At 46.4% G+C, this 10,770-nt stretch overlaps 2 protein-coding genes across 2 annotated transcripts in view; both read right to left on the bottom strand.

Moving 5' to 3' along the window:
- rpa1 (replication protein A1) overlaps window positions 1-5,363 on the bottom strand; it is a 27,744-nt gene extending 22,381 nt beyond the window's left edge. The window contains exons 1-10 of the mRNA XM_080502472.1: window positions 5,259-5,363; window positions 4,950-4,997; window positions 4,230-4,308; window positions 3,881-3,989; window positions 3,698-3,786; window positions 3,036-3,113; window positions 1,734-1,848; window positions 865-967; window positions 704-772; window positions 198-390 (exon numbers count right to left, since the gene is read on the bottom strand). Of these exons, the coding sequence (XP_080358598.1) occupies window positions 198-390; window positions 704-772; window positions 865-967; window positions 1,734-1,848; window positions 3,036-3,113; window positions 3,698-3,786; window positions 3,881-3,989; window positions 4,230-4,308; window positions 4,950-4,997; window positions 5,259-5,288 (913 nt within the window). The 5' untranslated portion in view covers window positions 5,289-5,363. The remainder of the gene's footprint in view (window positions 1-197; window positions 391-703; window positions 773-864; window positions 968-1,733; window positions 1,849-3,035; window positions 3,114-3,697; window positions 3,787-3,880; window positions 3,990-4,229; window positions 4,309-4,949; window positions 4,998-5,258) is intronic.
- A 1,442-nt stretch (window positions 5,364-6,805) lies between these two features.
- On the bottom strand, window positions 6,806-9,704 carry serpinf2b (serpin peptidase inhibitor, clade F (alpha-2 antiplasmin, pigment epithelium derived factor), member 2b; the record flags this gene model as incomplete). The annotated part of the gene is made up of 8 exons (XM_080503839.1): window positions 9,639-9,704; window positions 9,485-9,559; window positions 9,129-9,402; window positions 8,804-8,947; window positions 8,502-8,690; window positions 8,250-8,392; window positions 7,239-7,443; window positions 6,806-7,158 (listed from the first exon to the last, which is right to left on the bottom strand). The coding sequence occupies exons 1-8, from the start codon at window positions 9,690-9,692 to the stop codon at window positions 6,806-6,808; spliced, it is 1,437 nt and encodes a 478-aa protein (XP_080359965.1). The 5' UTR covers window positions 9,693-9,704.
- Between the last annotated feature and the right edge of the window lie 1,066 nt (window positions 9,705-10,770).

The following is a 10,770-nucleotide window of genomic DNA, read 5'->3' on the forward strand; positions in this document are numbered from 1 at the left end:
ATTCCTGCTGATTAAATCTCTTTTTCAAAGATATTCAGGTTTTATCTTGACAGTGTGTCATATTGTTGTATCTGCAGTTAAGGCTCCGGGCTGTTTACCACTTTTCCGCCCCAAAATAAAGTGAACTGGAGAGGCGGGGGGGGGGGGGGGGGGGGGGGGGGGGGGGTTATTAGGTCGTCACGCTCATCTCCCCTTACCGACGATGGCGTCTTTGTCTCGGTTCTCCAAGTCAGCGATGGTGATGAACTCGCACTGCACCATGGGAACGTCGCCGCTGTCGTCGCAGGGGACGATGGTGGACTCGCCGTTGAGCGTCATCTCGTAGTCGTTCTTCACAGAGGTGTACTGCTTGTTGGCGATCTTCAGGGAGCCTTTGGAGATGTAGTAGACCTGGAGCGTGCAGACGGGCCCCCAGCGTTAGTCCACAGACTCACCTGGTGCAAATAAGATAGGACTGTCGACGGGGAAGGGGGGGGGGGGGGGGGGGGGGGGGTCAACAAAGGCTGGCAGATGATTATAAGCGGCTTATTGTTCAAACACAGTGCAGCCAGATTGACTCATTCATACTCTCTGTGGCGTTAACCAAGTCCTGGCAGCGCTTGATAGAGGAGCCTGCGGCCAAATCTGTGTTTAACGGCGGCTGGAAGGCGGCGCTGGCAGACGCCCGGGACGCGCCGACTCATCATCTGGAGGAACGTCTCACCTTGCCAACCTCAACCAGGCCGTAGAACTTGTCCACCTCTTGGTTGAATCCAGTCACCCGGATCTCGCCCTGTGTTAGAAAACGCAGGGGGGTTAACGCGGCTGCGGCGCACGCGCACACACACACACACACGCACACACACACACACGAGGAAAACGTACGCTCTCGTCGACGAGCTCCATGGAGAACAGCTTGCCATCGCCGCGGGTGTTGCTCCACGTGCGAATGCTGCTCTTGTTGGTGACCCGGGCTCGGATGGTCCACCTGGAACAGACGCACACACGCGTTCACGTCTCCTGTTTCGCGGGCCTTTTCACATCCGGAGAGTCTGGGACTCGGTTCACGTGTGGGGGGGGGGGGGGCGGAGCCAAGAATTTCCGCCGCTTCATTTGGTTCAGGAGGCGTTCACTTTCACGATAGAGACCAAACCGGCTGGAAAGCATCCTGCAGTGACACCAGCTGCTGGCTAGGGGGCGCTGTCGCCTCAAACGAACACTGACCCGAGGGGAAGTGAAGAGAAATCAGATCCGACGTTCACCGGCGTCGTTTCCATCCTCAAGCCGCACTAAAAGCTTGCGTCGCCTCTTTCCCTCCTGTGCATCAGGCTCTCCAGTCACTCCAGGAAACGTCGCCGGCGCGGCGAATAACATTCACAAGCTAAGTCAGAGCCGCGCCGCCGGTAAAGTTTTCCCCGGCGCCCGGGTGACAAATTGACCCGGCGCAGCACTTTAAAGAGAACAAGTCGGATCTCTTGAAGCAACTAAAGCTTTTCCCGAACGTTTAAACCGTTCCAGCCGTGTCAGACTGGCACTTCAACTGGAGTGAGAAACAATGTGGTGCGGACGATTCCAGATTACCTTCATTTTCTCTGGAGATTTCATGAAATGTGAGCAACTTCTGAAGGTGCCTGTGATTTTTTTTTTCTTCTTCTAAATCACAGAGGAAGATCCCCCCCCCCCCCCCCCCCCCCGGCCTCTGTGTCGAGTTTAAACAGTATTGGATTCCTCTGGCGTTTCATTGGAACACTCACTTGGACTGGTAGGGGTTGAGGCTGGCGATGGGCACCACCTTGGAGCTCCCCCCCGGAGTGCTGGGCATGGCGGACGGAGCCTTCTTCCCAAAGTCTCTGCTGAAACCTCTGTTCTCTGTCGGAGGAAGAGAAGGGCAAAATAAATAAATAGACGATCCATGAAGAGCAGTGACGGAAGAGGAGCATACATTATTCATCGGAGACAAATTACAAAAATCCAATTTCTTTTGGTTTGCGACTTGCTTGATCACCGTAATTATCTCCCTCTTCACGGGAGAAGTTTTCATCAAAGAACGGCTTAAAAAGTAAATTTGCCACCGTTCACTCCGGGGTCTCGCGAGGAGAGGAGACGAGGAAACAAAAAAAATCTCGTCGGCCCGACGAGTTGGAGGAGTGTGATCCGGCATCTTGGCACCAGGGATGATTCACATTTCACAGGCGCGGGGCAGAGTGTGAAACGCCGTAACCAGCTGGAGCCGCTCTTCCCCCCCGGAGAGCCGCGCCGCGCCGCCCGACTGTTGAGATTTTCCGTTTGAACAGGCGCTGCACATTTGATTTGTGTGCGTCTCACGCCGAGGATTAGAGTTCAAAGTGTCCACTTAAGTCCTCCCCACTTTGCCAACCGCTGCACTTCTGGTAATTAAGCCCCCAGATCAAGAAGCACACAGAGAGAAATGAACAATGACCGTGCCGATGAGGAGGGGTGCTTGCCACAACCTCAATTCCCACACGGCAGATTAGGTGGGGGGTGGGGGGGGGGGGATACCTGCCACGCCACACCGGGAGGACGGCAGAAGCCCTCCTCGCCGCTGGACTGCACGTCTCCCGCTCAAACTTATTTCCTGCGACGCGATCCACTGACACCGACCACTGAGCGCTTCAAAAATTAATCAGTTCGATCGTTGAGCTGGTTCACACTCGCCTGGCAAGTCTGTGCTGCTGCGTTCACGTATATTTGTCTATGAAGAGCGCTCCAACTAAACTATAATTGCTGACATACATCAGCGGAGACAGTTCTCCATCGCCGAGGGCCGTTTAAGATCATCGTATGGCGCGTTAACCGTGAAACAATACGTTGCGGGAGAATGGTGATTTTTTTTTTTTTTTTTCCATAAGACTGCGGAAAAAACAACAACTCCCGAGTAAGCTTAAAATTAAAATGGTTCTCAGTGGGGCTGTCAAGATTACTGAGTCTTGTAAATCTCTTGGACCCTCAGAGGACGAGAGGCAACAGAGAAATGCTGCCACCTGGTGGTCGTCCACGTGTTGACCAAGTGAATTCTGTGTTGGGCTCACACTCACTCTCGTTTCTGTTTTGAGGCTGCAGGGGAGCTCGGTTTTCAGGGGCGGGAGCTGCATTCTGTGGGCCTTTACTCTGACCTGCAAGGAGGACGACACATCGGGAACATCAGGAACCTCGGGAACATCAGGAACATCGCACAACAACAATCACATTAGGCAAAAGTACAGCCTGTCTGCAGCAGGGGGACCAAAAGCGTTACAATCCAGGGGCCACATGCAGACTATTTTAATGTTAAATGAGCCATACTGGTAATATTAAGCCAGATTAACCTTTGAATTTAAACTTTTTTTTTGTTGTGAGTATGTGAGTATACGTGATGAAAAATCTGTAATTCCACAAAATAAACTAACAATTACTGAAAATTGCTACAATCTCAACATAAATACACTTTAATTGGAACTTTGTGGAGCCAAATACAGTGAAACGTCATAAAAACGCCTTCAATAGTTCGTTTTAAACAAACTCACCTCAACAGCACAACTCTTAAGAAATGTGTTTTAAAAAAAAAAAACAATCAATCTTTTCTTTAAGATGTTTTCCAATCGTCTGTGTGGTTTGTTGGGTTGGATTGCAGCCTCTTGCAGGCCAGTTTTGGCCGACGGGCCTCATGTTTGACTCCCCTGCTCTACAGCAACATAGCATAAGAACTTTGGAGTTTTACCTTCAGAGTAAGCCGTGGGCTCGCCTATTTTGCCGCCAACCTCCGCAGCCTGCTTCAAAATTTCCATTTCCAAAATGATCACCACTCCTCTGGGGAAAACACGTGTCAGTGAACAACAGAGAAACACCCGTTTGTCCGCGCCTTTTCACGAAATGTCTGCTGAATCTGGACGACTCCACGTACCGTCCATCCTTCAGGATATTGGTCACGTGTCTCTTCAGCATGCAGACGCAGTTTGGCGCCAGCCGATTGTCCTCCGCCATGCAGTTCAGCTGAGTGGCGAGCATGAAGGCTGCGGAGACGACGAGACGACGGAACAAATCAGGCACAGGCAGCTCAAGGCCGCTCGGTAAAGCGACTCAGGAGCAACAGCGGCTCCCATAGAAAGTTAGAAAAGTCTTGAAATCCTTCACTCAATGTCAAGTAAAACAACAGAACACTATCCTGAGTGCATTTTTATCAGCCTCACCGGCCCGACTGCCTGCACTTCCTGTTTGTGTGAGGAATGTTGATGAAGATGAGAAAAGCTTACATGACATGGTGTGTTTTCCGTCGCTCATCATCACCCGAAAGCGAGCCGGACCGTTCCCGCCATCGATCTTACGAATGTTCTGGAAAAGTAAAAGAAGAGCGGCTCAACGGATTCCTGAAAAAAATTTGTTATCATCTTCCAGTGAATGTGTGATCCTACATTCTCAGCTTATATTAATCCCAACAGGGTCGTCAGGTTTCCTGCCAACTGAAAGCAATTATGTGATGAGATTTAACGTTTGGCGTCTTAAAATGTTCATCCCAGCGGAATGCAGCTGCATTAAAACCTTGGGAATTCTCTTGTGACCACAAATGTACGTATATTTACACGTATTAAACTTATTGAGATTTTTTAGATACGGTGGGGAGTGGAAAAACTGACTAAATATAAATATTGTAATTTGATTTGATTTAGCCTGTCCACGTTGGCGTGGAAAGCTGCGGTAAAAAATATACAGCTTATATGTTTGCTTTCATAATCGATTTACTTTGATTAGAAATTATTGTCGCTTTAATCCATTGTACCACCCAGAGACAAACTGTTTACAGACCACTTCCAAGTTTGAATATTAATCCCCTTCAAAAGCGAATGGAATTCTGCTTTGGTTGCTCATTTTTAGTGCATGATGCGTTTGAGAAGTGGTGACTGTACATAAAGCACAACAACAACCTGAATGAACCATCAGATCACTGATGTTTAAGGAGTTTGTTTGTGTCTTACCACCATCTGAAGCACAGGGTCGGTGCAGGTGATGCCATTTGACAAAGCCTGCAAACACACGGCACCAGGTCAAACGTTGGAACAAAAGAAAGCTGACGTGAGCTCATGCAGATTCAAGTCGATAAACAAAATATTAACGATTGGCGCACGTTATGGGAGGCCGTTAACACGTAAAATGTTATTTCGTCCAAGCTGAAGCAAATTAGGAGTGACCAGCTAATCTCCCTGGACAAAGACACGTTACTGCTTCAATGTATGCTTTAAAAAAATAGATTCAATCATCCGACACACGTTGAGGATCAAACTTACCTCTATCGCGCCTTCTGAGAGTTTCGTCATTGCTGCGAAGAAGTGATTTCGTGACAAAAAAAAAGCGACTTTAGAGGGAAAAACTCGCTGGACTAACTGAGCCTGTTTCACTGACAGAAGTCTGGCAGATTGTGTTCAAGGCGCCAACAGCTTCGTGAAACGCGCCAAAGAGCCTCCAGTTTCCGGTTCCGTGCACCGATCTGAGATCAGTTCCTAGTCTGATCGCAGAGAGGAATGAACTGCCTGGAGGCTCGTTCAGAACTGACGTGAGACCAGCGAGGCAGCGTGACGTCAGGCGCTCATTGTGGTGCGTTCACGGTACAGGCGCGAAAATCCGATATGTTGACCCGACTGTGTTTCAGGTTAGAGTTTATTTTTGACAACGATAAATGAAAGACTGCCTCAAATTGTTTTCTATATCATGAGTATGAAACTGATTTTTTTTTCTTGACAAAAAAGTAAATAAGCGTTTGTTCTCTGTTAATATTTTGTATTAACACGTCAGTTAATTTGCCAAAAAATATATAAAATATGTAGATTATGTCTTGAATTAAGTCAAGCATTATACACAGGTTTCAGACATCGGTTTCTCACATTTATTTAATTATGGTAATACCTAATACTGGAAATGACAACCTCTCCTTCAGAACATTTTCGTCTGACATCATCTCTATAAATATGCAGCAAAAGCACCAGATTATTTGGAAATATGTCCTAATATCCGCCCATTATTCACAGTGGCAGGTGGGGGTCATGAAGGGACATGAGAGGTTGCCGAAATAAAATCGAGAAAATTTGGGTCTTTTCTTCACAACTGGAACCAAACAAACAATTATTGTGGAAGATTTGTGGTAAAAAAAACATTTTTTTAAAGCGTTAGATACAGCTAATGTCCTCTCAAAACAACTCTGGTTTTGCTCAATCTGAGATTCAACAGCACACTATGCTTCTTACTTTCCTGAGATACTTTTTGCTGGTTTCTCCCTTAATTGGTCACAATCTGAATGTGGAAATATGAAACTGCCACCTGTTCCCCACAGCTGTCTTCCACTTTCTCTGTTTTTTATGAAATGCGTCAACTCACATTCATCTACAAGCATTTTTATTTTTTCATTTAGTTTGCCAAGATTGTGTCACAAATAAAACTCTTTACCAAAACATAGGAGTTAGATCAGTTGAATTTATTGACCCATCACATGACCAATTTTACCATCTGACAGCATATGCACAGAGACCGTACCGTTCTGACTGTCGCAGATTAGTTTGGCCTAACTTTGAACATGCATGCAATGTCAAATTAAACAATATCTACCGTGAATATACGTACTTCTGTCGTGTTTTTCAACTGATGGATTCCTTTGACCTTGAGTTAATGTCTAATGCTGCAAAATAATCTTAATTCTGCATCGTTTATCAGGGATATTAGGCTTATTTACTGGGTTGTATTAAATGAAGCAAACCAAAAAAAAAAAAAAAGAAAAAGGAAAAAAGAAACATCTGTTTCAAACATATTTATCCAGCGTGCACACTCTGTCAGATATTCATCCCTACTTAGGCGGACCTCCATATGAGCCCATGTGATTCTTTTCGACTGGGAATCCCACTTTATCCATGTTTCCAGAATCGGATTTCTGCAAAATAGGTGCACCAGGATTTGGGTTGTTGATGACCCCCATGAAGATCGGTACCCGTGTCTTATCATCCATAAGTGCAAAGAAAAAGGGTTGGCTGAGGTGGAAGACGGGATTGGACGCCCTGGAGATGACCACAGTGGTGGCTGCAGCAGCCTCTGCACCCTCCTCATTTATCTCCATGCTGGATTTGTGCATCACGCTGGAGACCAGTAGGGGGCCGTCTGCCACGTCAGCCAGGTTGGGATTGGAAAACATGTCTCCCAGGCCTAATCCAGAGCAGAGAGGGTTAGTGTCCCTGCACAGCAGAAGCGTCCAAAAGGATGACAGGACATAATTAGCTTCTTACCCAATTTCGTAAAAACCTCCTGTAACTCTTGAGCATACTCCAGTTTGAACTTGGGGACTTTAACTTGAACGGCCCTCTCTTTAGGCAGACGGTTATACAAGTGAGAAATATTGAGATTTGCAGAGAGGGAGGAAACGTTCACCTGACCAGACACAGGCATGACCACCAGCAAACTCATAGAGTTGAGGAACGGGAAGCTTGCAACCTGCACAAGGAGAAGATGTGACGTTTAAACGTGACTGAAGCCACGTGTGTGTGTGTGTGTGTTGGAATAAACCAATCACATACTCATAAACATCAAACCCAAATAACTACAAAACAAAGCAAAGCGACCAGCAAGAAAATAAACAGTGGATAATATGAATGATCCTTTTGCCCTCCCTTCTTTTATTCTGAACACAAAGTGAACGTAGTGAACATTTGTAAGTATTACCTCAAATCTCTGAACGGTAATTAAAGTACAGTAATACGATTTAACAGTAACATTCAATGTGGAATGCGCTGTGGTTCACAAAGGGTTTTGTCTTCCCGAGTATTGAAATGCCTCATGACAGTCGGTTTTGTTGATGTTTAACTTGAGATTTCCAGTTTGTTTTTTCATCCAGTTTTACCCCGAGAAACCTGGTTTCATGAGTTCTAACAATCCCATCCGTCTGTGTTGTTATGTTAATATTCCTTTGACGATTCACAAATTGCAGAAGTTTACTTTTGTTGAGTTGGAGTGTAAATTTATTCCTGTCAAACTAATTATTTAATTGATACATGCAGTTATTGTTCTTAGTAGATGTTTTAAATGTTTAGGAAAAAAAATACTGCTTTCATCTGTAATTAAAATCCAATTTTCAAACTTGAGGAACTTTGCAGACGTCATGTCTGTGAAGGATTGACCCCTGTGGTCAAAATTAACCTTTTTAAAAGAGAATATTCCTTTTGGCCGTAAACAAAGAATTGCGTAGGACACAGGAGACCAGAGAGAGTGTTTGTGTGCCACGGTTCCAAAGAGCATTTTACCTGAGCCTCCAGCTCCTGATCAATAAATAAACTCAGGGGATGTTTGGCATCTTCCATCACCTCAACGTCAACCATGTGCTTTTCATCGAGGTAAAACACGCCTCTGGAAGTGAAGCGCGGGTCAAACCGAGCTTTCCACTCTCCTGCGAGAGAGGCGAGCGCATAAGGAACACAAATTAGCCGAAAAGACCACGTTGAAGCACTGAAGCGCTGGACGCTGTGTCACACGGTGGCCTCTCAGTCCTCCTTCACCTTTGAAGTGGACGGCGTTGATGAGCATCAGCAGCAGATTGGGCGGGAGGGCGGGAAGGAAGTCGGTCATCAGGCCTCGGGTTGCATTCTCCACCCAGTCGTTGATCTGCTGCAGGCTCTCCAAGGTGGCCGGCTCCGAGTCGTACAGCCGCTGGGATTTGTTGAGAAATGCTTGCTTTGGCACGAACCCTGAAACCGAGAGACACACGCGGCCTTGAGGATGACTCGGCGTGATTTGCCTGCAGGTCGGAGGCGTGCAGGCCTTCTCGACTTGGAGGAGTGTGTTTCACGCAGAAAGTAACCTTGACGCAAAAAGATCCGCGTGGCAATCTGCACTTCATTGTTTCTGAGGTGGACCAAGATGTTGTGCAGAGACTGGTGGTAGCAGGGGAGGCTGTTTTCGTGGAGATGATGCATCAGCAGCTCCTCGGTCTCATTTACTGCACCTGTGAAGAAGGAGACCAGAGCAATAATCAGACGGGCGCAGGGCATCGTCCCCAAGGCAGCCATCAGCAAGGACGACGCGCTGACGCCATTCATCAAATGTGGGCTAATCACATACATGCTTGGGTACCATGTGACTCGTCGAAACTGCGCGGGGGGTGGGGGGGGGGGGGGCATGCGTACCTAGAGCCAGCTGGGAGAGGGCGAGGGATATGCTTAAAGGAGATATAATGACGTTTGGCTGCTCCGGCGTGGTCTCCAGGTTCTGCAGCAGCTGTATGCCCAGCTTCTGAATGGCCGCGGCGACGGCCTCCCGGGACTGAGCGCCTCGACTGACGGACAGGCAGCCCTCGGCCGCTTCCTCGTCCGACGAGGTCCCGTTGGGCACGCCGCCGCCGCCGCCGCTCACCGCAACATCTGCATTTTCTGGTTGCAGCGTACTGTTGCTTTTTTCACTCTGTCGGCAGGAACAGTGGAGAAAGTTGAGCGCAAGGTTTCCCCCACGGCAAAGTTTCAAGTGGTTCTGCGTCGGCTCTGACCTCTATGGGCTGACTGGGCATCAAGTCAATGAGAGGGACCAAAGGAATTGACTGATTTTCTGCCACCCCAGCATTCTGTCAAAGCACAGTAATCCACAATTAAGACAGACCGAGATGATCGTGCAGACACTTCAGAGGGATTTTAGTAGCTTACGGTGGCTCCTTGGCTGCAGAGACAGAACAACAGGAGTGTCAAGCAGAGGTCCATGTCCTTACAATGTAACTGCAAAAGATCGAGCAAATTCGCTTGGAAATGGTCTTTTCTGTTCACTTTTTTTTTTTTTTTTTTTTTTTTAAGAAAAAACAAACACAAGCTTATACCACACGTTCAAAGCACTTGAGTGTACTGTGCAATAAATCAATATCTCTCTTAAGTCCAAGTACTCTTAACCAGCCAGTTGCTGTCACACATGAAATAACAGGAATTTCTCACCTCTTGTTTGATTATATGTGACGTATAGTCTGACGGTCTCGAACACTTTGACTCTACCTCTTTTAAAACAGCCTAAATCATCTGAAAATATGCATAAAACATGAGCCACAAAAATCACACTCGAGGGTTTTTGTCTTGAACTGCAGTCATTCAGGCACATTGGAGTATATTATGCATTTTTCATTCTATAAAATGATGCTGCAGGCAATTCTTTTAATGATATTCATTTAACTCTCTAACGTGGTATTTGCAGATGTGTATTCAGATTGTACATCCAATCTCAAACAGTATCAACAAAACACAGATGAAAAGTGGATTTATCTGCTATTGCACAATTTAATTACTCTATGCACAAATGACAGAATCATTAAAAAAAAACAATATTGGACTAAGAGTTCAAACGGTCAGAATACACAGCAGTGTTTTAGTGAAAGAATTCGCTTACCTTTAATGGAAATTACAAAAATACTTGCTGTCTTGTCCCAAAAAAAAGGAGCGACCAAGTACTGTGGATGGCAGTATTCCTGAGAGTGAAAGATTGGCATTTGCTCAGCAAACAGTTGAATATTAACTTCAATCGACCGGGGCCTCATTTAAGCCACTATTTGTTTGTAAATGCAACGACAGAGACTCTTCCTGGGTTAAACATTGAAGCCTGAAATACGCAACTACTTTGCATGTCAATGGGAATGTGATAAATATTGTGACACAACTAAATCTTCTCCAAGGAACATGACTGTTTTATTTGCAAAGGTGTGATTCATTTTGCCATTTGTGGGCAAACAAACACGACCTGATCTCTGCAGGGAACAATCTCAGGTTTCCCAGAAACCCCCAGGATGTGTGTTCAGCC

Source organism: Blennius ocellaris (genome assembly GCF_963422515.1).
Source record: "Blennius ocellaris genome assembly, chromosome: 2".
Lineage (NCBI taxonomy): Eukaryota > Metazoa > Chordata > Actinopteri > Blenniiformes > Blenniidae > Blennius > Blennius ocellaris.